This window comes from Synchiropus splendidus, chromosome 17 (genome assembly GCF_027744825.2).
Source record: "Synchiropus splendidus isolate RoL2022-P1 chromosome 17, RoL_Sspl_1.0, whole genome shotgun sequence".
In the NCBI taxonomy this organism is placed as follows: Eukaryota; Metazoa; Chordata; class Actinopteri; order Syngnathiformes; family Callionymidae; genus Synchiropus; species Synchiropus splendidus.
In genome coordinates, this window is record NC_071350.1 from 10,332,798 (window position 1) to 10,360,385 (window position 27,588).

Consider the following 27,588-nt stretch of genomic DNA (forward strand, 5'->3'; position numbering starts at 1 on the left):
TCAGACGCATAAATAAACCGCATTCCCACCCACATGCAACCCTGTGACAAGTCTCATCCTGTTGAAAAGTGGTAGAGGAAGCCAGCGTTAAGAAGCGGGGGGGAGAGGTGTAAAGTGGCGCGCAGATTTCTGACAGTCCCTGACAGATTAGATCATCGAACCGTCCACCAGGAGGAAGAAGGAGGAGGAATTAGCTTCATCAAGGACGACCCAGAACCAGACGGAGGTGTCACAACATAACCTGGGCTTGACCTCGCCTGCTTTAGACTGTACATGAGCTTAGGAAATCAAGTCTACCTGTTAAGACGCGACCCCTCTGCTGTCCTTTCAAATGCGCGCTTGTGTCTGAGCGCTACGTCACAAATCTCCGTGGGCAGGATGGAGACAAACCCCGGAGGGCCCCATGCATGACTCACAGCCTTTTTTTTTTTTAACAATGTAGGAGTTTCATTGAGAGTCAGTGCTGAGCAGTTTCAATGGATTCTTCCACTCTCCCGATTTTATTTTGGCAATTCCGTCATGCACAAACTGAGGAAAACCTGTTTGACGACCACTTCCTAGAAGATAAACATGATTTGTTCTGATAAAAAAGGATGGTATAATTTTCGTGATCTGCTTACAAACAGAATATACAAGTCATTGTGAGGTCATTGCTGAAGTATTCTTGGAGTACACACTTGTTTACCAGCTAAATCGTATGACATGAAATCCAACTACTGTATGTATTTTACAGGTTATGCCCTGAAAAACATATATTTTACACCTTCATATATAACTCATTCACCTGCAGAGTTTTATGAAAAGAACCATCATGATGGCAGTGTGAAATCTTGACACTTGCAAGACTCCAGCATATTGTAGCTGTAATTAATTTATGATTTTATTTTATTTATTAATATGATTGATGTTTAGTTCAGTCCTATTTTATGGCAATGTTCATTCCTATTTTGTGTGTTTCAAATTTATACTGAAAATATACATAGTATCGAATCACCTGCATGTCACTCATTGTAAATTTTGTTATTGAAACGTAGCTACATATTAACACTAAATAATTGTGTCCCGCTACAGTACTGAAAAAAATTTGCATAGAAATCCAACACAGAAAATACACAAGTTCAACTGCCCAAATTCACAATGTACACGAATGCAGTGATTCATATTCAATATATTTTTTTCTCCATCTGTGAGTTATCTATTTTGTCATTTTGATGTGTAGGTCTGCAAAAATAATAGAATATTAATTCGACATTAAAGGATTCTATTTCTGCAACATCGTATTAATGAGATTAAAATTGTGGATGAAATGAGAAGCAGAAAAGATGATCCATGGTCTCGAGTGATAATGTGTTTTAATAATTGATCAGTCCTAATTTTATGTCGAAGAGAGTGTTATCTTTGAGGTGAAATGGAAAGGTCTGAAGATACATCACGCGCCGAACCAATATAGAAGATCATGTCATTTTTGTGGAGTTATTGTGATCACGGTTTGGTTTGAGCCTGGAGCTGTCATTGAGACCATGTGCGCCACTAGATGTCACAGGAGTTTACGCTCAGTCGCAGGGTTCCCCCTCCTCAAGACTGGGAGTGTATGGCGCAGTGGAGAGGGACACACGGGGGCTACAACATGACAAGTCTGAAACAGAACTTGGAGGAGATAAAATCTTGTTCTAATGCGAGTCCTCTGTGGATATCAGTGACACCTGGCAGCGACAGGGAGCCAGATACATCCCCGGCGAGCTGAGACTCGTCTGCGAGAAGGGCTGACAGACAGGAGAGGTGAGGAAGGGGAGCAGCCTGGGAAGCTGAAGATGACTCGGTCTAATTTTGTGAGAAGCTGCCTGTCACTGATTGCGATCTGACGCTCGCCACCTCGCGCTGCACTTTCCCTTCCACATGTGTACTGATTCCATGCTCGGCAAATGCGAACCAGATGTGAGGTTGTTTGCGACCCTCACATCAAATTGGCAAGGGCAGGTCTCCGTCTGAGTTATCTGGGTGGGGTCAACAGGGCAAATGAAGGTGGGCTGGAGGAGGAGGGGGGGTGACTTAACTGGTTTCTCTGCTCTTTTACATGCATCACTACCGAGGTGATGCTCCGGGGGTGTGGGGATCCTGGTGGGCCACAGAGTTCTGGAGTGCAAACTTCAGATATTTCTTGCAAGATGTGACTGCAGGGCCTGGAAGAGCCATCGCTTATCTGATAGTCGTAGTCAGGGAGAAGTTGATTGCCTTACAGCGATGGGAAATGCATTCCCCGCTCCCTCCCTCTTCTTGCCCTTCCTTCTTGTATTCTCTCTTTTCCCCTCTTGAGCAGTGGCTCTCTACCTTTCCCTTGCCCGCTCCTCCCTCCTTCCCTCCCTCCTTCCTGTACTTGATTGGTGTGTGTGAGTCTATATAGGAGGAGAGACGCTGTAACATGCTCAGAGTCTGGTGGTGCCCACTTGCCACACATTCCCAGTAGGACTACCTGTTTTTTTTGTCTTTCCTGAGAGGATTTACTGACAGCATGACAGAAACAAGGCAGAGGAAAGATAGGAAGGGAAGGAAGAAGGGCAATAAGAAAGGACAGAAGGAGAAAGATGGTGATTCCTCTCAAGGTAAATTGAAAGTGCTTTTTCTTGAAAGTGCATGTGTGAGGAGGTTTTTATTTTTGCGCGAGATTTGTCAAGTGAAGTTACAGAAGTGTGAGACACTGACTTGTCAAAGCTTGCTGCCAGGTTGTCACATGGATTGGTCTGTCACTGTGGAGGCTTTCACTCTGTGGAAATGTTTTATAAAAGAGATATTGAAGTTGAAATATTGAGTTTGGAGCTTTCTGGAAACCTTGTTTTTTTTGCGCTGTATATATATTTATTTTAACTGAGTCAAAGTGCTGAGGACAGTGATGCTCAGACTGCATGATTCGTCCGGATTAATGATTGAATCATTGTGCGCTTCCTTAATTCTGAGTATTAAATGAGTCATCTGGCGTTCACGTCTGTCTGTAGTTCTTCACGTAGGACATCATCAGAGCAGCTTGTCTTTCAGAGGCTCGAACGCGGCGCTTTGCCTGCTGAGTGGAGGATTCTACAAGCCGCAGCATGTCACTGTAGTTTGACCTCAGGTCATAGGGAAGCCCAACCCCCGTCCCAGTGACAATACTACCACTCTGCTGTGTGTCATTTGAATAATCTAACAGCAGCACAACTTTGTTCACGACAAGCCACAGATATGAAACATGTTTCTTTATTTCAATAGGGCATGTTTGCTATTTTCAACCCTTTCAACCACATTTTTAGAAAATATTCCTTCTGTATCAGTGAACTATGAATGAAAATCACCCTTCACTATCTTTCAGTTACGTTACGTTCATAGTTGCTTTTGCTGTGTTGAAATTGGGCTTTGGAAGATGGTTTGTCAAAATGAGTTTGTCAAAATAGAAATGTAGACGATACGTTTTACAGTCATCAGCTTGACGTTGTTACTTGACATGCACAGACGTATTTAAAAGTAGAAAAGTTATTGTACATTCATATTGTGTTTGTCATTTCAAAGGATTAAAATAAATAAATAAAACAGCCTTCTTAATCATGTTTTGGAGTTTGGAAGTGTCATTAAAAACAAGCAAGAAATAAACTTGATTAACTCTTAATTTCCTTGTTTAAACACTATACAACACATGTCAAATGTCAGGCCTGGGGGCCAAATACGGACCGCCAGTTTATTTTATGTGGCCCGCAAGAGCTATAAATATAGTTGAACTTAAAACTAATTTATAGTGCTCCAACAAAACATTAGACATCATCTCCTACAAAGGTCTGTCTTCTAACGTCGCCCCTCAGTGGACTAGCAAGTAGAGATTTTGAACGTCTGTAAAACTGAAGCATGATAAACGATAGAATGTTGATGATGGCTATTTTAAAAGGGACACTGATATCAGATTTTATTTAAAGAACTTTTGCCTATGAAAGATTCCCATTTACAGACTGTCCAATAAAATGTTTTTTTTTTTTTTTTTGCTGCAACCACGAAAAAACGGAACCCCTAAAAAAGTTGAGACAGTGAAGTCCTCTTTTTTTTAGGGGGCGACATAGGTCAGATGGTCGACCTGCGATGGCTGCTGGCTTGAACTCAGCTCCAGACACCCTCGAGCGAGACACAAGCAAGACAAACTCTGATTGATAGTGCAGACGGCCCTCTTTCATTGACATTATTGGCCGTCTCATGACAATCCCCACAGCCAAGTGTGCTCACTGACGAAGTATTTGTACCTAAATTCCAAACTTCTCTCCAGTGGGATGACACAGACTTTTAGATGTAATAATTTACACACCAAATTGTATAAGAATATCAGCAATTCAGTAACTGGACACCTTAGAAAAAACGTGAACTTCTAATGCTATATTTTTTCATTTGCACAGGTTTCGGTCCGTGTATATATGTATATGTACATATATATGGATATATATATATATATATATATATATATATATATATATATATATATATATATATATATATATAGAAAGATGGATAGAATTTAATGAAGAACCAGTAACTAGAAATCAATAAATAAATAGGAAAAATATACAATAATATATTAAAAATTGTTGTGTCGTAGCCTCACACTCAGCGAGACAGCAACCCGGTGATCCACTGCTTTTTGGCGGAACAGGACGCAACATTTTGAATGAGTTCACGGACACTGCGCTGCATGTATATGCACGTGTGATTCTGATTATATGGATGATGAATAATTGTATGTATTCCAGCCCCTTGAGCGCTTTCTTGAGAGTGTGAGACGGCGTCTGATTGCCTGTCACTGAACTATTTCCAAATCACAGAAACAAGACAGTGCTGCTTTGTGTTGATCAACTCGCAGTGGATATCACTCCATCCGCACTTGTTCTCACCTTCTTTGGGCCAACTTGAATCGAGAAGTCTTCCGCTCCTCTGCAACACGCACACATCGTTGCACTTATATTAATATTAAAAGGCTGTGTGTACCATGAGAGTTGGGAGAGCTCCATTAGCACCTTTTGGAAACAAAAGACACCTGAGGGAGGGAAAAACAGGATTTTTTTTCTGAATAAGAGCTGGAAAAAAACAGCTTACGGCATTTTTCATCCAAGCCGTCACCATCACAATGCTGCACAGGCGCTTGTCTTTTTTGTGTTTAAGTCGTAGAAATCCCTGTATAGTCTGCCTGACCTACTTTATAGAGAGGAGGACATTAGGAAGTATCTTTCATCCATCTTATGGCAGCAGAACCTTTCTTTGTGTGGGTTGCGTGCAGTGAGAACGGTAATAATCAGTAATGGAGGTGAATAATCGTTTTCTGCCAGGTGCATGTTCTAATACCCACCACACCTTCCAAATTGAATTGGAACCTCTTATCGTTGAGAATACCAGATGAATCCTCAGACAACCTCCGCTTTCACCTTAGGTGTGTAATTGCTCTTATGAAAACTGGAAACTTGACAAAGATACTTCCAAAAAGTTCAAAAGTAACTTTTTCATGGCAGACTATTTAACTTGGTTTGTGTCTTGAGTAGTTTATAGCCGGGAAAATTTTGCAAAATTCAAGCAACTTTTGAAGCTTCCAGTCAAAGGTTGTACGAAGCGTCTTATTTGGACCATTTTCATGTCGCCACTTTTAGTCTCTTGTGAGCTATCAAATCAACAACGCTGAGTGGACCAGAGGAAGACTTTCAAACCACAAACTCAATCTGAGGAAGAAAAGTCTCTGGACCTCTATTGGTTTATGTCATAAATCATTTAACTTGCAGAAAAAATGACTTCATTGATGATATTAATCAGATGGGTTGACCAAAGTTGGCTGCTAAACCTGGAACGTTTGAGCTGAAACTTGGATCTCCATCCTGCAGTTAAAGTGTCACAATATTTTATTGATTTCTCACATGCTGAAGGTCATCAGGTGGTGGCTGTGGAGAAGGCTGGAAAGCTTCATTTTTATTCAGTAGTTGGAAATGTCAAGGAAGTAGTTGTTCTCCTTCAGTATTTGCATGTAACTTTTTGTGGCACAATCGGGACATTGAAGGGAGAAGTGACTACATGGTGCCGCCGAAGACACTGGAAACATTTTAAAATAGACATTGACACAATGGCTGTCTTTATCGCTGGTTCATGTGGAGTTATGCAATAATCATAAATATGCAGATTTGAAAACGCACTTTTAGTTTTAGAGGATTCCTTGTCAGCAAAAAGAGGAGAGAGTACTGGTGGAAAAGAAGGTCCTGAACTAAACACAAGAAACGCTGTTTTTGACAGAAATGCGAATCACTCTCTAAAGGGAGTTTTCTTGGTTTGATCTGTTGCTTTTAAATTGGCTGTACATTCATGCATCACAGAAATGTGTTTTTCGTTTTTTTTTTCTTCTCAGAGTTACGACTTTACAATTGATAATACACACGGGTACTTACTTATTACAGACATACTTCTTGATACTAATCTTGTTTATTTTGTTTACTACAAACAATGTAATCTGTATCCATTTGCGTGGTTTGTGTCTCATCACATGACAAACTTGATAAGTCACGACGCTATAGCCGTGAGCCTTCACAGGGGTCTGTTTATTTTGCTAAGTTTGTCAGAGTAATAAAAATATCAAATTTTCAGCAAACCTTGGGGGAGTTGTGCGTGCGCTACCTTGTTGGCTCTCCACACGCAGGCCTGATGATTTGACAACCCTTTCCTTTGGTGAGGCGGTTTGTTTTCCACATCCACATCAGTGGTCAGTCGACACATGCTGACAGTTTTATTGATATTCTTTGCAGGCCTGCATCATTTACACATTTGAACAGTGGCTAAAGGTTGTTGTGGTTTTTGTCAGTTATGCGATGACGCATTTGCAACTGAAATATTGAATGAAATATTGCGCGACTTTTTTGTCCTGCAGCAGGACCGTCAACTGTTTTTTACACTTCCAGTAGGAGTAAGTAACTGTTGTGACTTGCTATTTGACAAGCAGCAGGTTGTGGGTTTGAATTCCAGAAAGGGTAAACGGAAGCCTAGTTTTCAGTGATTTGCTAGGCATAGGACTTTTGTCTAGTTTAACTTCACAGTTCAGAAACCTGATGAATACATCATAATAATCTGTAAAGACACTTCCCATGACCATGTTTTCTTGGTTAGGCATAAAGGTTGCCAAGCAAAAACTCCCACCAGGTGTTTTTATTTCTTCAAACAACTCAAATCCAATCCATCATCCCAAGTTCTATTGAATGAAACAGCGAGATGCTTATAGCTTCTGTTTCTTGCAGTGCATCTGTCTATGAGAAAAGAAGTCTTCCAGTAGTCAAGATGAAAGCGTAATTACCAGCATGTCAATAGACGGATGTAGCCACTGGCGTCATATGTAAACAATGTATTGGCTAATTGTTTGGTGAAAGTACATCAGTCCTGCTGGTGGTGAAATGATCTCCCTGAACAGATGTTTTGTTACAGGGACTTGCGCGCCGTGTTTGAAGATCATTCCCACATGCAAAAGCCATTTCTCTGGCTGTCTCACCATGTAATTTGTCTTTTGAAAACGTGCACCGAAGTGACATAACACCAGAGTAATCAGGGTTACTTTGTCTAGAAGGGAAAACACAAAGGCATGCTTCAGATTCCAACCCTAAGCTCCTGGATGTAAAACAGAAACGCTAACTCAATAATACGCTCAATGCATTGTTAATTCGTCCAGGGTTTTTTTTTTTTTCGTGTTGTTTTAAAGCTACTTTCCGGACTGCGTTTTCCAACTGTTACCAGAGGCATGAGCAGTTGACACGGTAGATCGGCCTTTATTCTCAAATTTGTTTTTTATAGTCCATGTCTGCAGCTGCCGCCTCACTTCAAAAGGAGAGTCATGCAAGTGTTCATCACTGCTGACACGTTTAAGGATGGTGCAATGGAAATGGGTCGACCATTTGCCTCCCAGAGACTTCTCTTTTCATATGATAACTTCATTTCAGCACATTCAAAGTGTTCGCATTGACTTTATCCCGGACAGTTTTCCCATGAGTCTTTTTGCAGATGATCCACCGCTGTATGCTGCAGATGTGGATGTGGCGCTCCACTTTCCAAGAAGATTTGTTTAGTGTTTTTTTTTTTTTTGTCTTTTTCTAATTCATTGTTCAACAGCTGCCTCTAAAGATGATGTCGTATGTGTCTGGTTGACCTCTACTGGAATCACTCAATTCATTTTTCTAAAATTTTCAGCCTCTAGCTAGTTCTTTTTTAAAGCAAGGTTGAAGGGGAATAACTGTCGGGTTACAAAGGTTGACACACGAAGAGTGACAAACAATTATTCACATACTTTCGAGCCTTTCATTTACACCGTCTGGACGTCCTTTGGTCTTTAGAGGAAACAAGACAGCCGAGAGTTCAGGTTCAAAACCAGTAGTCGAGCTATGAGTTAAGCAGTCAACTGGTGAGATTTTCTGTGAAACAATTGTAAAGATTTAACGAAAACAATACGATTAAATAAAGCACTTGCCTATAGATTGTTAGACATTGCCGATACCTGTCAAATACCAAATCTTAAAATAATGTTTACATTCAGTGGTCAAATGTCCGTAACGTCTTAGTGCTATTCCTATCCAGTCTGTCCTCCAAAACCAGCATAGGCTATAAGCCTTCGGCTAACTAGCTTCCCAGTGTGGCCCGTCTTCTGGATCCGACCGACTTAGTGTGAGTCAGCTGATAAACATGCATTTATTCTATTTGCACGAGGGCAAAAAACAGCGCACCGCACTTCAGACTGGATTTGATTCAACACATCTGTGTTGTGGGATTGAACTGGCACCGTTGAAGGTCTTAGCCGTTTCAGCTATGCTGCTTTTCAGCGCACCCTTGCATCTTCTTCTGTTGTTAAGCATTACAGAGGCGTTTAGGCTGGAGATTCAGTCTCAGGACAAAGTCTGCTTGGCACAAAAATCCGGATGAACTGGACTCTGGCCCGGGATGTGAGTCCACCTGGAGAGATTGATTTTGTTCCGAAAGTTTCGCCTGAGGCAGGAAATGACGTAACAAATCACAGGAAAACAACTTGACAGCGTTCCTTGGAAATTGTCTTCACCAGGGCATCTTTTTTGTCGGGGAATTAGTCACTCTTAAATAATAGTTCTGTACGTACTATTCCCTGCTGGTGGGAGGGAGTACTGCAACAGTACTCTGCCATCCACTGTCCACAGTGTGGGAACCCCTTTGGTGTTCTTCCCACTTACAATTTCTTCTGCTCTTGTGACAGCCTGCCTTTGAGACAGGTTCTCCCAAGGTTTCTGCCTTGTAAAGGAGCCACTTGTTCCTTGCCTCGGCGGCTCAGGGTGTGCTGTTGAAGCTGTAGTAGTGAAGAAAGTTACAGCTGCTTCTCTTCAGTGTTTTGAATTAGAGCCACATGTCACATATTTAGCCACTCTGTAAACCTTGTATTTGGAAATCCTGTGAGTGTTCACGGCTGTACTACATCAACTTTCAAGAAAAGTGTAAAAGCTCGACTCAACTTCATGTTGGTCCGGCAAAATCAAGTGCTTGAAAACAGCGCTGTCAATTATTTTGGGGCCACTGGTGATTGAATCATGGGCCACGCTGTGGAACATCATGGAGATCACCTTCAGCTTTGTATCTTGGAAGAGCAAACAAACTGTGTGACAAGTTGGGGAAATAATGGAGCTGTGTGTCTCTGCAGTAGAAATACTAGTTTACTTCTTTTCAGTCCAGATGTCTGTCCACTTCACCGTTATACTGTTGATGGTTTACTTTTCATCTTCTGTGTACAGAAAAGAAAATAGTCGAAGGAGTGGGTAATTGAATTTAAATGAATTTTACAGAGACTTTCTCAAGTTCTCAGTAACATGAGTTTTGTTTTGATGAATCCAGAAAAAAGAAAATGTCAACATCAATTGAGTTGATTTTGAGAAGAAGTATCAATGTCTCCCAGTGTTGTTAATAAGTCAGACATGTCTGCAGATGATCTTGGAGGAGCTTTATCTGAATGAAGATCTGCTTGATCAGCTCATCATGAGAAGTTCGCGATCTGTCTTGCTGCTGCAACTTATCATGGTGAACTTGTTGCGGCGGGATCTTCTCTTGCGTCTTCCTTATGATCGTAGAACAAGCTGACCTTCTCGCACATCTGGCTCTCGGGGTTGATGAGGAGCGCAGTCCTCTGTGTCAGTAACTCTTCCAGGCGAATAGACAGAACCTGTTTAATTTACTTGGCAAGGACAGACCCGTGTCCAAGCGAAGCACAAAACATTTCACGCAGCAACCTCTTTCTGCTGGTTTCTGTCTGTGATTGACACATCCTTCTCAGGCCAGAGTTGAGGATGCATGGCTGGCTATTACAGTAGTTTGCTTATCCAGAAACGGGTCCATCTACTAATTGAAGGCATAAGACAGCAGCCAATTTCCTGACTGAGATCAAATGAAAGCTTTTCTGTTGAATTAACCCTCTCAGTGAAGCACAGCTAATGATGGCGCTCTTTCTTGGCCCGGCTTATCGTGACATCACGGCACATGTTATGGAATATTCACTTTGCACACCCTATACATTCCATTAGATGTGTTAATACATTAGATGTTTAATGAAGAACATCTGGAGCATCGGCAGTCTCACGCACAGTATGTGGTCTAGCTGGAGGCGATCGATAAACCAACACCACTTGAAGAGTTTATTTTAAAAGGCGATGTACTTTAAGTTCAGCCTATACATTGTTATGACTATCTGAGGAGTCAGATTTATGGCTAGACACACAAATGAGCGGTTTATTGTCCTAAACCCATTTGGGGTAAAACGAGTTGGAGCATTGGCAGCTCATGGGTCTGAGGAAACTTCTTAAGGTTACAGCAGCACAGAGGCACATCTGTCTTAATTCAAAGTCTTTGTTTTCCAAATGCCACGAATATCATATCAGTTCCCAGAAAAGGATGTTTAGAGATAAAAGTCAGAGGGAGAGCAAATTTAGGAACGAATAGACTCTCTGTAACTAAATATAGTTGGTTTTTCCATTGATCTGAGGCGTGTTTGAGCTATTTTGGGTTTGACATTTTACTATCTGTGGAAAGAAGTTATTTGTTAAAGAGACAGCTTCTCCGCGCGCAACTTTATATAACAGGCTTTTAGAGCAAGGCTTTAGACAGAGGGACTCTGTCATGATGAAAGTCAAACATTGTGCAACTTTTGAGGAGAAAATTTATGCTGCTGTTTGAAAGGTGTTCATTTTGAGGCATAAATTCTGGCCACGATTTATGCCTTACGCGGCAATATACGTGTTGTGGTAATAACATACTCTATAATGTAATTATAGACCTCAAAATCCCTAATCCAAAAACGCTGTCATGTCACACCCATAAAGGGAAATATCCAATAATTTATGATAATGCCGTGACCGTCATTTGAAGACAATTCTGTCAGATGGCTAAATTGAGGAAATGCTGACTCCTCATGAAAATGTATTAATGATTATCATATGTCGACCAGATTGTACATTTCTGAAAGAGACTCTCAGAGAGTAGCTCGACCAGAGGGACAGTACATAGAGCCATAAGTGGTGCGCAAGGAAAGACAAAGCGTGGAGATGGTTTGGACACCTGGACAAACAAAGATGGCAGGTTATAGGAGAAGTGCAGGATGATCCATGAGGCTCTCTTGTTGTGGTGAGAAATGCAGAGAGAATCTTGCCACCTATGTCTTTCCACAAACCATGTGGCAGATTTTAGTGACCGATTTAAACTAGTTGCTGATGTCGTTTCTTGAAGTCGATCTCCTGATGCAATCACTGCAGCTGCTTCACATGTAACAAAGGACATAGACAAAATATATGTAGCATCTGTTATGGTAGTTTATTCATCCAAAAACATGTTGATGTTGACTCATAGACATTTCAATAGCCTCAAATTTGCCACTTCTCGCAGTATTGCGTGCTGTTCAAATTCAGTGGTGTTGACGATTGCGAGCTCTCCTTGCTCACTAGTGATGTCATATTGTATCTACAGTATATAGTGCCTCATGGGACGATGAGGAAGTGCCACCTCATGCCTCAACCCTTACCCCAACCACATGCCACCTACAGCATCAGGATATGCAACAGGAGGGGAAACGTGCTTCAACTGAAAGCCGTACGTGTCAATATGCAAGTTGGGCAGTTGACTTCTGCATCACTCTGGGATGCAATATTCAATATCTGAAGCCTTAGTAGGATGAATATGTTTATTAGTCTGAGCCAATAATGCGGCACTCAGAAGGGATCCATTGAAATGAAGCCATTAGTTATAGAGGTGAAGCTAAACATCAAACTCAAGATGCTATTTAATGTATAATAATAAATAAATAATAATAAAAAAAATCTTACTTTGAAACAATATTTTGTTAAGATCTATCAGGAAATGTAAGTAACAATGATCTCTACACACTTGGAATTTAACCATGCTGTGAATCTGAAACTTCATAGTTTCAGGTGCACTAGTCAAAATACTTGTGTTCACTGCAGTGAATCCTATTTTTCTTTGAATCCGCCAGTAACATTTTCAGGAGACTCCTTACCTTTAACACTCTGTAGTCGCTCGTCATCACTCCTCTGGAGAAGTCCAGACCTCATCCTCCTGTGCTCGATGCATTCAAAACAGAACCAGGAAATACGACTTCTGGCTTCTGTCAGTGGATTTGGAGCCAAGTGACGGATCAGAGTTATTCTGTCAAAGAGTAAACCAGAGGTTAGAACCATAATTTAACATCATCAAACTGTGCTGAAATGAATAGACTGATGCAAGAGAAGTGTCAGTGAAACTGCAGCATCTTTACTGCTCCACCAGCGTTATCAGGCCAGTGAAGTAGGACGGAGAGTAGAGATGACAGTGGGATAAATGTGGAACTCTTCTGCTGGAATAGTAGAACGTGGAACTATTCTAATATTTATTAGGTTTGGGAAGAATGTTCATAAAAATGTGTGTCTCCGTGTGTTTGCATGTGGGGGGTTTTTCGGTCATCCCCTTGTTGACCCTTGATCACCCCTGCTCTTGTCCCGCCCTGCATGAGTCGTCTCCTAAACGTGTGCAGCTGTCAGCTGGATAGTGATTGTGTGCGATTGGACAGCGATCGTTTTACACCGCGAGCTTCACACAGCACTCCAAGGAACCTCTATAAAGAGATAATCATTTTTAAATATGCATTTATGAAATGTTTTACCAGACCGTTTTTCATGGGTCGCCCAAGACGATAAACCATTTCATCGCATGCCAGTCCAAAATTCACACAATCTTTAAAACACGACACACATAAAACTTTCTCCTCTGAACAGAGTGATTCCCCCACATGCTGAGTTTTATACCTCGGTCCACGAAAAATGATCCATCGCTGCGATCTGCGCTTTAAATGGCGTGTTATGTGAGCAAATTTCACAATCACCAATACTTTTTGAGTTTTCCTTTTGTGCTCAAAAACAGGTGAATAGGCCACTAATTCCATACATTTCTTGTACCTTTGAACGTAATCACATAGTGTATTGAATGGAATATGAAGATTATTGCCAGTGTGGAAGCTACTGTCATGCAAATATCAGTTAAAGAAAATTGGTGTTTAAGGGGGATAACAAGTTCTGGCAACCCTGGGACCTGTCTGGCAAACATCAAAAGTCACTATTTTGATCTTAGCCAATGTTTTTTCTTCTTCTCTGCACTTGAAAGACCACAGTCCACGGACCGACCACAGCATCTTCTCAATCTTCTCAATGTTGAAATGTGGACACATCGACACGCCGCTGACGCCGCCTCAACCTTCCTGCTTTGCATGTTGGCCCTGGCCTGGGCAGGGAAGGCTGTCCTGGGACAGGCTGTCTGGTTCGAGCACTTGTAATGGAAAAGCAGCAACATATTATACTGGCTACTCCCCAATATTTTTTCCTGTGACTGAAAGGTCATTGGTTCGATTCAAGATCCATAAGTGTTGCTGAATTGTAGTTCTTCCAGTCCATCAAAAAGACAAGGCAGCAACCAGGGTCACGCAGGCTGATCTTGGGTGTGATTTTAGGAAGACCTTCCTCAGGTCATTCCATTGCCGGACACACCTTTGCCTGCAAATATTCCACTACTGATTAAGGAGAGATAAAGATTAAAACAAATCCTTGCGTTATTCCAACTGGCCGGCCGCCGCCACGCAACAGATTCGACTATCAAAAATGAATCGTCAGAGTCGGAGCTTGAGCCGGTTTATTAGTTGAAGGTCGTTGATACCCTGACACATGAGAGTGTTGTTTGATTGCTCTGAAGAGGAAAGATTGCTGTCTTGGTCTCAGGCCTCTGGATTGTTTCTCCTATTAGCCAGTTCCACATAAACATGGAAACATAATCCATAATACAGTTTGTGTCGAAAGTGTGTGATAACATTTTCTTCTGTCTTCCTTTTCCAGCTGCGGCTCCAAAGTTAATACGAATGAAGAGTCACCTAATAGTGGACGAGGGGGGCAAGCTCACGGTCAAGTGTGAGGCGACGGGGAGCCCTCTGCCGACCTACACGTGGTTTAAAGACGGCAACGAGCTTAAGAAAAGCAAAAAAGTCCGAATCAAGAGCGGACAGTAAGTCCAGTTTTATCCTCCATCTGCCAACACATTTCATCTTGGTCTTCAGAACAACTGTTGAGCAGTTTGTTGATAAACATTTCTTTTCGCTGTTTAAGTTCTTCTGAATATAATTGAGACCAGACCAACGAATGACTCCTGCGCCGTGTTTTTCGGCCCGGGCCTCTCCGCAGCGCATGCTCCCTCCCCTCCAGTTGAATAGAAAACATTCTGCTGAGCACACAAACCTGGAAATTTAATCCTGCACAAAAAATAACTTTTAATACACTTGAATATCTCCCAAAATTTTTGTGTTTATTTATGGCTGAATTTATGGCTCAGAAGGGAATAGATGAATTTGCTTACAGCTCAATGAGTTCAACAGATGAGCCTCTTATGATGGCAGTGTGAGGACGGGCCCGGAATTTTTTTTTCAGTCATTCCCATTCCTAAAAATGATGACAATACGCTGCTGTCAGTTCTATGTCCAGCTGCTTGTCTTAAACGGAGTAATGATGATCTCATTTAATATCAGAGCAATAACAGATTGTGTGCAAGGTCCAACTCAAATCATGATTTACAAAACCCTTAAGTGAATATAGTCAATTCAGTATTATGTAGCTAGAATGGTCGGTGGTGAAGCCCTGTACTGAAAACAAGCATGGCTAGATGTTTGACAGTGGGACGGTAAAACTCATTCTGAGGTGCTGAAATCTTTCAGCGACCTCTACTGCTCACTTTATTTTAGGCCAGAAAATTCTAATATGGTGACCAGATTTCGCAGGAAATATCTTGTTTGTTTTCTAAGGTGTCTCAGTTTAACTAGAGTAACTGCTTTTTGGAACCCGGATAAAAACCCTTTAAACTTTTTACCTGCCTTGACTGTCAGCTGTGCATCAAAGGAAAGAATGTAGCCATAGTAAATGACTACTTAATAATGTGAGAAATGTCAAATCTGAATGCAGATTCATTGAACTTTTGGCTCTTGCTATTGCTCTGAGAGAATTGTTGTAGTGCATCTGGGGATTTGTGTGGCAAGTGGAAGGACTGCTTTGTTTTACTGACATGTGAGGAGCCAGTCATCTCTCTGTATATTTCTGAATATTTGAATGACCGATATCCAAGACTGTATTGCAATTTTTAAATTTTATTTTCATGCAATTTCCGGAGTGATCACCTCTGGAAGTATGGACTGACTCCTACATGTCCTCTGTCCTCCTCGCTGTCTCTTCTGTTTCCACTTCCATGCAACTTCCTCCCCATTCTCGTTCCCCTGACTCAGCTGTGCAAGTGTTGTCTCCCACAGGAAAAACTCCAGAGTCCAGATCAGCAGAGCAGAACTGGAGGATTCTGGGAATTACACATGTGTGGTGGAGAACCGCCTGGGAAAGGACAACTCCACTAGCACTGTTAACGTCCAAAGCAGTAAGTACAAACTCTTCAGCAGCAGGGGAAGTCTCAGAAATACACAGGCCTTGTTACTGTTGCCGTGTGTTCTCCTGCCAACGGAAAGATCCAAAGTACCCACCGCAAACAGCCGTGCAGCAGCAGTAACATGCGTGAAGAACAACTGTCCACTCATGTGGAGCTTTCCCATTTATCAATATAATGGCGTGTTATGGCTGAAGGTGTGTGGGGTTTTGAAGTGAGAAGTATGATGCAAACACTCCTGAGAGAATCCGTGAAACTGGAGACATGAGAAGTAATAAAGTACTGGAAAATTGTCGGTCCAGATTGAGAGATGCTGGAAGGTTATTGGCTTCTCCTACTTTGAAAAACCAGCTTGAACAAATTGAGAACTATTTTAGGGTGATTTAAGCGTTATCACAGGTTGCTATCAGGAGAAGCCATCAGGATAAGTGGGATCATAAAAGAGAAGGACACAGTGGAATGCAGTGAACACACAAATCCATCCCTGTTTTTTAACCTGGCCTAAGCTCTTTGTTGGTCTCAATGGCACCCAAAATGTACTGAGAGTGTCAGTTTGGAACTCAATGTTGGGACATTGTTTTCTTGTGTGAATATAGAGTCGTCTTAGATCTTCAAGATCAGGACCCATCTTTCAATGGTGAGCACATTTGAAACAGACTTGGAGCATTGTGAAGTTATCTTTTGGGTGATCTTCTGTGTCATAGAAACTCACACGTGCATCTAGAAATATACTGTATATAGGTCCAGGTTTTTAAATAACACTCTGTTCTGCACTTTGTCATAACACTCTCAGCTTCTTGTTCTTTTGTTGACAGACTGACAGAGAGATGAGGTCAGGGTGGAGTGTCCAGGACGATGATGTTTGCTGATGATGTGGTGAGAGGTGGAAGAGGTTGAAGAGAAGCAAGAAAGGTGTATAATGAGGCAGAAAGTAGATGTAGATAAAAGTCAGTAGAAGACTGAAGTGAACTGTCCAGAGAAATAGACTGAGATGAAGGGACGTGAAAAAGAGAGTGCAGACAGGGTGGAACAGGTGGAGATGATAGTTGCATTGTGAAGACTTTAGAGACTTTGTGTTGGAGATGAAGATACTGCGAGTATAATAAGGACTAAGGAAGTGCACCAGAGGGACAGCTGCAAAACAAACATGCTGTTTGGATGATAAAAGTACTATTACAGATGCTTGAGTCAGAATAATCAGATAGAGCGGAAATAATGTTTTCTTCGAAATGTGATTGTTTCTAACGGTTTCATGCACGGGAATCCAAAGTCTTTGTTCTGTCGTGGGTGTGTAGGTTGGAAAAAAAGCCACTGTAACTGATGAAAGAGTTGAGATAACAGCTGCTTCCATGTGGTCGGGTGATGAGTTTGTGTTTGTTCCAAGCAGAGTGGGTCGTGAGTTTGTGCGGGTCGCTTGTTGTCTAAGTGGACGAATGTGACGTCCTTAAAGAGCAGATACTGTGGCTTCTTTTCACGAAGGAACTTGATAGCATCTGGCATTTGACTGTTGAAGGACTCGCTGGGAGTTTGTCTTGAATGAGAATCTGCCTGATGTGTTTGAGGAACTGGGACTTCCTTCCTACACATGGAGTTCAGCAGACTGCTCTATCAGAAGACTCGCAGAATAATGTCTCAGGACGTTGACACTTTGCAGACGACATAACTTGATACACAGCAGACGGCGGACGTTAATGATGACGTCTTCATATTTCAAGTATTACAAGTAGACCATGTGCCCAACCCAGACAGAATGTCTTTTTTGAATTTGTGGTCGGAATGCGCCAAGTTGAGCCAACAAAAAAACTTCTTGTATTCTGAAATGAAAGAGAATCCCAACCCAGCAGACTTTCTGAAACTCAAGTCAGCAGCCTCAAATCCTTAGAGAGTTAGGAATATACAGCATTCTTCTGTAAATGTTTCACCTAGGTGGCCATTTTTTCTTCACTGTATTTTATTTTAGGTCTGTTTTGTTTCTGTATTACTAAATCTAAAAAAAAGTATGGCAATTAAATGAATTATTAGGAAAAGACAAATGTTATTTTTGAATGTTGGCAAATATGAACATAGAAATTGCTCAATATTCAGAAGAAAATAAATAACTGACACAGTGATAAAAAATCTGTTTATTAATAGATTGCAAAAAATACTCACAATGAATAAATAATAATAATAGAATAATAACAATAATAAAACAATAATAATAAAAAATGTCCCTCAAGGAGAAAAACTGAACTGTAAGGACTGGAAATATTTAACAATAGAATTTCAAAGAAACCTTTCCTCCGTGATCCACAGCTTCAAGATTGATTATTGGCAAATGGCCTCAGGTTGTCCGCGGGTTGCCAAGCCTGCTCTGAAGAGACCTCGCCCCACTCTTTATGTGGGGAAGGAACGTTTATCCATCACTCCAGAACAATCGTCCCCGTCCTCTCCCTGTGCATTTTCAAGACCCATTTTTGAATTATTGTTTACAGAAAGCAGAGTTATCCATCTTATCATCTGTACTGTTAGATTAGAGCGTCTTGCCACACAAGAAAGGGCCCATTGTGTTCGGAGAGTCTCAGCTGCCCCAACATGCGCCTTGGCCTGCCAGCAAACAGAGAAGATGGCCTCCATCTTGCATAAACAGTGATGACATTTAATTTCATAGCCTCATGGCTGTGATCACGTCTAACGGTATGGAGTCGCTCCAAGTCGTGATCCCTCTCCTCTGTGCAATATTTAAAGGGTCAGTGATGCAAGACCCCATGCCAGGACAGATAGCTCACATTTATGAAATATGTATTTGATAAATGCAAATCAAAGAGAACCCTCAGGGTTAAGTTGCAATTATATAAAGTAGGTTAAACCATGTTAAACAGCATGTAAAGGTTAGGGACTCCCTGGGGGAGGATTAAGAGCCTGTGGCAAGAAACTTATGACACTTTGTATTATGAGCTGAAAAAGTGCTCTCCCCTGCATGACCGCTGTGCAGGTCAGTCGCCTGCAGATGACATGGGTGGCCTTAAAAAAACCTGTGTGCAAAGAACTCCACCAGAATCGAACCTGCTCTATAGCCAACTTAAGTTAGAAGCAGTGCTCAATCTTAATATTGTATTAAAACTTTGTAAAAACTGAGGCCATGTCACAGTATGTTTCCTTTCTCTCCAGTCATACCTAGAATATTACTGTGTGGTGTTCAAGTATTCCAGAACATATGGCTTGAAGTGTATTGTTGCGCTTTAGTGTTGGCTCATCATATTTATCTGAAACTAACAGGAGTGATGGTCCACTACAGTGAAGTGATGTGTGCATAGAGTACAGAGCCAAAAAAACGGATCCAGACTAGGACTGGGCTTTTCCAACAACCTTACGGTACTTTACACATCACGACACAGTGGCCACGATATGATACATATTGTGATGCGTGTGTATCCCAACAATATCCAGACAGCCATCCAGGTGAACCCCAAATTCTAATCATGTGTTCCTTATCCCATTTCTGACATTTCATTCATCAAAATCTGCTCATAACTTTTTGGGTTCCTGACAAACAAAAAGTAGACACCCAGACAAACTGCATAGTTGGGTAGTTTGTAGCAGCTCTACTCTGGCATGTGGACATCTTGTATGGTCTGGCAAATATGACTGAACAAGTCAGGTTTGGGACCTTGGCCACAGAAGATCCGACACATTCTCAATCCTAAGGCGTCTCATATGATGATCATCAACTCTTCGCCAAACTGCACAACTCTTAAAAAAGAGTGGGGTAAAGGTTTAGCCATAGAGTGGCGCTCCATGAACCTGTTATTGAAGTACAGTTTCATGTCACTTGGTATATAAAGTACTTGACTCACAATGCCAATAACTTCGGCTCCATGAGTATAGGGAGTTACATGAAGAAGTTTCACGTATTCTACACATCCCGTAATGCACTGCAACATTTGTTCCAATGAGATTTGACATTCACTTCTGCCTTTATTTTGCCCCCCCTGTGGTGGGTCAGATTGATGCCAGTATCTTTAAGGACCCCATGCAACAGGCGATGTTCTAGCCCCTACACTTGCATGTGGATGTGTTGACGTTTCCATCCAACCCACGAAATGCGTCTACTTCAAGTACAGAAACAAAATTGCTTGTCCTGAAATATGAAGAAAACATGACATCAGCGCAGATTAAATGTGTTTTGTTTGCTAGTTTCTATGCCAGATAAGTGAAGCTGATGAATCCCCCACCTGTCAGCACCTTCAGTCAGCCCTGAATATTCAAACAATGGCACCACTGTGCAGCCTATCGCACGGCGTGATGACTCGATGTCTGTGCAATTTTATTTGTTTATATGTGTTTGCAACAATAAAAAGTCCCATTGTGTTACAACAGCGCGCATAGTTCCGCCATGCTTCAGGGGAGAAGGCAAGATGGGGCGAATGTGGAGGACGAGGGGGGTGGAGGAGCCACAGATGCTACGTCAATGAAAGCAAATGGTTGCAAATATTTCAAAATGTAGCCGTGTTGTCAACATCCCAAATCAGCAGTGAAGCAGGTACAGTGAGGTTGTTTTTAAATCTCAATCCAGAATTGTTGTTCCACCCTCAGGTCATGTGATGCAGCGATTGTGTTAGAAGGCTGCAGTGAAGTGTCGCTGCAGTGTGTTGCCGAAGCAGCATGTAAGCCGCAGTGTTATCTGTGTACGTGCGGGGAGGGGAGGGGCGCAGATGTAGATGACCGAGACAGAGGGAAGACGAAAGAAAGCATGGATAAAGAGAGCGAAAACACAAAATGATGGAATGCATGACAGTAAGCGGACAAAGACGTTATACAGAGGGGGACACTGGTGCAGCCTGGGCTGCTGCAGGGAGACACCCGAAAGGTGTTACTCATCTTCTGGTGGAAGAAACTGTTGAATCACTGATAAAACTGGTTACAAAACACAGCATCACTCTCACTAGCCTGTAGCGCATGGCTGTTTCTGCCTGCTGACTGGAGGCTTCAGGAGACCATCACTCAGCTCCACCACATGGTGAATTCAGGCCACCACAGCACAGCGCTGCATGGCTCCTCTGCAGTCACAGCAAACCTAGTCAATTATTCATTTCGCTGAGCGCTTTAATGACCACCACGGTATTAATCAAGTGCACATTGGTGTGTGCTTTCAATATGTACTGAAGAGGTTTGGAATTCAGAAAGATAATTAGTCAGAAATCAATGTTTCAGATGAGAATATTTCAATGTTTTAATTTTTAAAATAGAAAATGCATTTTAGGACAGACAAACTAGTGACATTTTGAATTTCACTTTTTTGTTTTGAACTGTACATTGAATTGTATTTGCATTATATCAGTCTTTACCTTCACTTTCTGCCAGATCTTTTTTTCAGAATACCACAGCAACATATGGTTCTTTTTAAAATCGAGTATTTCTGCCACACTTGAGATTGCGTGACACAAATAAGCCATTGATAAACTGAGAACTTGTCTGACGTGTAACCAGTATCTCTAGTATGTGCATCATCGGTGTCACAAGTAGTACTAGTCTCCACTGTACTGTAATAACAGCAAAAACGTAACTGGAATGTCAGTTGAGCCGAGAAGCAGGCCTGCTGTGAAAAAACATTTCTTCTGAAATCCCAGCCGTAGATAACACACCTGGACACGTTCCAGTCTACCACCGGATTTACAGCCTGGATATCGGCATGTCGCTCGGCTGGTCCGTCTCGGTTCACTTTAATGTTTGATTTAAAGCGAAGACTCTGAGCCTTTACTACGTAATGAGGTCAATGAATTGCCAGGGCTGGACTTCATCTGGACGAATACTGCTGTGGGTCTTCTAAATGGCCAGAAGATGAAATAGTGCAAGCTCAGCAATCTTAAAATAAGTCGCATGTTTTGTGCGACGTGTTGCTCAATGGAGAGGGTTTTTGATCCCAAAAGGATTTAGTTCTGCTAGTTTTACCATGAAATGAAGATTGAATGAAGCTGCTTGTGGGAATATTAATGTTTAATAACCAAGTATTTGACACTTTTCTCTGCTTCAGCGACAAAAATCACACAACCAACTCATGTTTCAGCCAAATGTATACGCTTATGTAGGTGGAATATGTCCACATTAAGACCCAGAAGATTCCATTAAATCATGTGAACTGTTATAACTTGAACAAAAACCTAAAACAAAAATGAGTTTTAATAGCTATTTCTATAGAAAACATGACTGGCAAAGAGGAGCGATGTGGAGAACCATCGTCACTTTCAAGCCCATTAACCGTGATCGATAATACTTATAACAGCTGGTCATTACTGCGGCCCAGCTGGAGATCATCAATATTTGTGCAGCAAGACAAACGCAACACTCCTGTGACCGAGCCACGTCATGAGCCGTGGTGGGGAGAGAAAAAAAGAATGTTCAGGGAAAACATGGAGTGATCCCTGGTGGATTTTAAAACATGCTTGGCGTCTCTCCAGAGTTTGGACGACATTATTTAATAGTGGCTCTGGAGGATATTGGATGTCTCTTTTTAGCATGAAGATAAAGACGGGCTGATGTGGATCTGCCCGGTAAGGATGGCTGATTTGCGGGTTTGGGTTTATGGGGCGAACTGAAGTAAGTCCCAAAGTGCGCACGCTCCTCCTCCGCTTTTCAGACTCAACATGTACGATGGTGTCATCACATCGTAGACACATCTCTGAGCGTCGCCGGGAAGCTGTGAACTCCAGGGATTGTATTCCAGACAATTAACTAATCTCTTTTCCTCTTCTTACGGTAACTTTAGAGCGCCCTGTCTCAAAAATAGAAATACTCACCTCACCTCACCTTTTGCTCCAGACGATACTCAATCGAACATAAGTTGAGAGCTGACTTTGCGACTGGCCATGAAGCAGGATGAAACTGTCATGTGTTTGCAGCTTCATGTGCGTCTCTTCCTTTCTGCGTTTCCCATCAGCCTCTATCTTGATCAACCTCCGCTATCCTTTTCATGACTCCCCTTGTCTTCTGCTCTGATACACTCTGACCTTCCCAAGGAGCATCTTCTCTGCTGTTATTGTGCGGGAGATTTGCAACCATCGAAGTGACCTTCTCATGGCGGTGTTTTGGGTTCCAACCATTTGTTGTCCATGTGGTCTGACCTCCACCCCATAATCACTCTGGCATGGTAAGACCTGCTGGCCTTCTGCGGAGCGGTGTAGTATATCATGGCCTGTTTTCTATAAGGCCAGTGTGGGTGTGCATCACTGGTGGAAGTTGGTGGACTCCACGTGGCTTCCCATTATCCTGCAGGCTGCTGTGTTGTGATAAGCGCTTGTGAGGCAGCCATGTGTCTACAGGCTGCAGGTCACATCCTCGGGGGGTACTCCGTGCAGCTCCACTGAGGGAGTGTGTGAGCGTCCTGGAATGTGTTGATGGAAATCACAGCTGAACATATGATTGCTCCAACTTCAGCAGTCATGCTGGGGCCCACCACCAACAATTTCACGCATGCACGCACGCACACACACACACACACAAGCCCACACACACACACACACACATATGCACAGCAACACACATCCTGACACATACCTTTACATGATGTTTTTCCTTTACATGAAGCCAAACGCACCCACCCCTGTCAAACATCCATCCACTTTAACCAACAAATAAATGACCCAATAACTATTAGTGGGCCAAAATTGCTTTTGCACCTTTGCAATATATCATTCTTGTGGTCATTATGATGTGGACAGGCCAAGTACTTTGGAGCCATGTATTATTATCCCATCACGTCTTCCTGAGAAATGTGATTCAGGTCTGTGTAATTGCTGAGGAAATGGCACGTCACCCCGTCTGCACTTTCTCCTTCACTTCTCAAAGATCATTATTCTCACATACTCCTAAATATTAATCTTCATTGGGTAAGATTCGTGTTTGAATACTTCCCTTGGGATCGAATTATGTATGCAAGTGAACAGAGTGTCAACAGTTGCAGTGCATCATGGAACAAGAAATGTGAGGATGTTATTCATTCATTCATTCACGCAGCTCTGTCTGAATCTTTTTCTTATAATTATACTGCTATAATTTCGAAATACTACAAGCCGCCGGTAACATTTGGGGGGAAAAAAATACGCATGGTACTGAACGTTATATTTTCCTCCCAAATGTCACTAGAGGGGCTCCGTAAAAAGCTTTTAAAACACAATCTATGAACTATAAAATTAGCAAATATATGTATATATTTACAGCAAAAAATAATAAACCATGATGTGTCTCGGACACAATACTCCTCTGAAAGTTTTTGAAGTGTACTACATAAAACACAAATCCTATTACAAATACTTTGGGATGAAAGCTGAATGAGTAGTATGAGTCACCAGTTTGTTGACTTTCGTGTTATTAACAGGAAATCACCTCTAAATCACAGTGAAACATCCACTGTGTTTTTATTTCCAGTCAGTTGCGCGTAAATACAACACGTCATTAAGTGCTGCTTTGTATTGGACCAACAAAAATAAAGGTTGCGCATGTCGGCGGGACCATATTTGGGGACGTCCGGTTTCTGCACTCTCTGCTGCGACCGCTGTTTATCGCACTGATTTGTGTGAGTAAACAGCGTCGCCACTCTGGGAAGAACAGGGCTTCACATCTGCTAAGCGTTGTGTATTTACAGGCCACTGGAGATCTGCTTGTCAGGTCCTATGGATCAAACCACTGGGCCATTAGTCAAACCACGTCTGAATTATTCTCAGCCTCGGGGTCAGGCATTCCTCCAAGGTGGCGGTCTGATTGCTCAGCTTTAGGTTTCAGGTCCTGTCAGGTGATGCCGTTTGACCCCGAAACGGGACTGCAGACTGCAGATGTAGGGCAAAGATGCTGTTGTATAATGCTCAAAAGACAAACCCATGTGGGGATTTATCTCTTCTTCTACTGGGACTTTAAGCAGCAATAATTGGAAATAACTTCATAAAAACTTGTTGCGCCAGATAAGCCTGATATGAGAAGGAAAAATGTGAGAAAAGCTGCAAATTTTACCTGAGCAGTGTTTTAGAGGCCAAGTATTTTGTTCCCGCTTTCACCTAGAGTAGCCAGCCAGTCGGGCCTTTGGTTCTGCTCTTGACTTCACAGTTGTGCAAGTGAGGAGAGAAATAGAGCAACAGTGTGGTTCGCATGGCACTTTCATTGAGTTTCTTATCCCCACTCGTCATCCGGGCTTAAGGCGTTATTTTAAAACATGAAGAATCTTTAGAGGTTTGTATTTTAGTGGCTCGACCAAAATGGTCTTCTGTTGGCCGTCGACCCAACTTTGGTGTTGTGATTCGCTTTGGTCAGTTGAATTCAGTCAACTTTCAAAGTCTGTATAAAACATTTCACACACATCAGCTGTTGAATTGTTCATCTCGATGTTGAGATAAGGAATTAGTCACTACACTTGGCTTACATCCATGAAACAGAACAACAGCTCTCAACTAAGCCAATTCAAGTTCCGCTACAGGACTCGATCTGTCTGCGTTGAAGCTGATATCAAAGGCCTAACATGAGTGAGTAACGTGCCTTCAGACAGCAGGATCACTGTCGACTTGATTTTTTTTGGGACCTTACATTCAATAAATGGTTGTACTTAAAAGGCAAAATTAGCTTCTGAAGCTGCCAGATTCTCTGATTGCCCTGCTCAGCGTGCACCATTTGAAATGATTCATTGCGATTATTGACTGTGATTTTCCAGCTCGCCTTCGCTTGCTCGTTCCGGGCAGCAAAGAAAACAATCCTGTCGCTCCCAAGTTTGCACTTCTTTTCCTCATCGCCACAGGCAACTGAAGGGCTTGTTTTGAATTCATGCTTAGAACACAAGCTTCCATGTTGTTTTTTTGGGGTCGCGTGTTTTGATCAATGACACGGCTCTGAATTATTTTCCCTTACAAAGCTGGTGGTAAAAACTACCATTACTAGCTAAGCTTTGTTTTCAGTCAGTAAGCGCCATATTTGTCAGTCAGCAGTGGCTTGTACTTTAATGCTGCCGTTGTTGAATTTGCATCTTCCTGTTTACCCAGCAAGAAAGCTTGATCGTCAGAACATAAGATGCCATTGTACCGCCACCTGAAGGCTGGAGGTTGTCAAAGATGGGCGCTGTTTTGAAGTTTCGCCCCCAATAACACGGCTGTGTCATTTAAACACACAGCGTTTGTTTTTGTTTATTGTGAAAGCTTTTCCCCATCAGCACGCAGCATCTGGTCTCGCGGAGCTTCCAGGACTGATGGAAGAGTTTATGGATGCAGACAAACAACCACAGCAGCATAAGCACTTCACTCTCTGCTGCAGCGTCACTCCGGGCTGCGTCATCTTTCTTGTGAGGACAGTAACCTGTAAATAAGTTGGAAAACAGGTGGAGTTCGTTTACTGGTATTTGATAGTCTTGATTTAATCTCAGTTACTAACAACAGGTTTATGCTTATCTCTGTGTGTACAGTCAGTTTATTAGTCCACCTAAAGATAATAAAACATCTTAGTCACTGACCATTTAAAATCTGGGCTGCTCCCTCATTATTGTTCGCTCTCCGTTTTTGAAAAAGGAAACTGACTTTGGATCTGCAGTAATCTGGCTGTTATGAGGGACAGTTAAGCCCTCAGTGTGAACGAGTGAGGATATTGCAATGTGAGTGTGGAAGGAAGCAGCTGTTACACTTGAAACGCTGAGTGATGTGAGCAGGAGGTGACATGAGGTTTGGCTGTGCGCGCGGCTTTGTTAACTCTTCCCCGGCCACATACGAATCTTATCTGTCTTAATTTAATAGCATCATAAATGAATCCCATTCATGCCCCGCGACAGCTGTCCTTGGTGGTCCTTCCTGTTTTGGTGACCCTAATATCGGGGTGAATTCCTGTAATAAGAGGCGTTTTCAGATGGTAGTGAGTCACCATTTGTGTTATTTTTAGCCAGTAGTTTTCACTTAATGTTGTTAAATAAGACTTAATCTGGTCTCATGAAGAAAGCACAATGCTCAACAAATATTTAAAGTCCTACCATTTTTTTATGTATCATTGTTTCTACTAATATTATTAGTACAACAGTAGATCATCAACAACTACAATATTGTAATAATATAATAACAGCTGTACTGTATATGGATTTGCGTCCTCCCTTGTTGGAGAGGGTTTACTGTGGGTCCTCTAGGTTCCTCCAAAATCTAACAGCTTAGTTTAATTAATATAGTAGTTATGATGCTAATATAATATGAATTAATATTATCAGTAACAATAGGAACATGATGTAATCAGATAAAATTCATAAATTTGAAAAAACTTAGGTAAATAAATAAATAAGACTTATTTGCTGTGCTTCATCTTTGATAAACTGTTAATTTAGCAAAGAAAATTGTAAAATTTTGTGAATAACTGAATAATAACCACCTAAATAACTAAATAATAACAAATAAAATGAGCATTTTGGTAGCTATTCTATTACTTGCAATACATCAACAGTAACATTACTAAATTAAAAAAAAAAAAACAAAAAAAAAAACACTTATCAGTTACCATTACTGGTTTTATTTTTACTTTGTTGCTTTAAATCAATGCTACAAAACAAAACTTATTCACAAAAAACTATTAAATATCGTCAATGAATTCATAATAGCTGTATCAGTTTTGTACTACCAGTACTTTGCTCTTGTT

General features: G+C 41.7%; 1 protein-coding gene across 4 annotated transcripts in view; it reads left to right on the top strand.

Moving 5' to 3' along the window:
- Positions 1 to 27,588, top strand: part of nrg2a (neuregulin 2a) — an 82,360-nt gene that overhangs the window by 26,541 nt on the left and 28,231 nt on the right. For 3 of the 4 annotated variants that reach the window (XM_053847383.1, XM_053847382.1, XM_053847385.1), the window contains exons 2-3: positions 14,391 to 14,556; positions 15,845 to 15,963. In XM_053847383.1, coding sequence (XP_053703358.1) covers positions 14,391 to 14,556; positions 15,845 to 15,963 — 285 coding nt within the window. Of the gene's footprint in view, positions 1 to 2,391; positions 2,601 to 14,390; positions 14,557 to 15,844; positions 15,964 to 27,588 lie in introns of those variants that run through there. The other variant, XM_053847384.1, reaches the window with a different exon arrangement.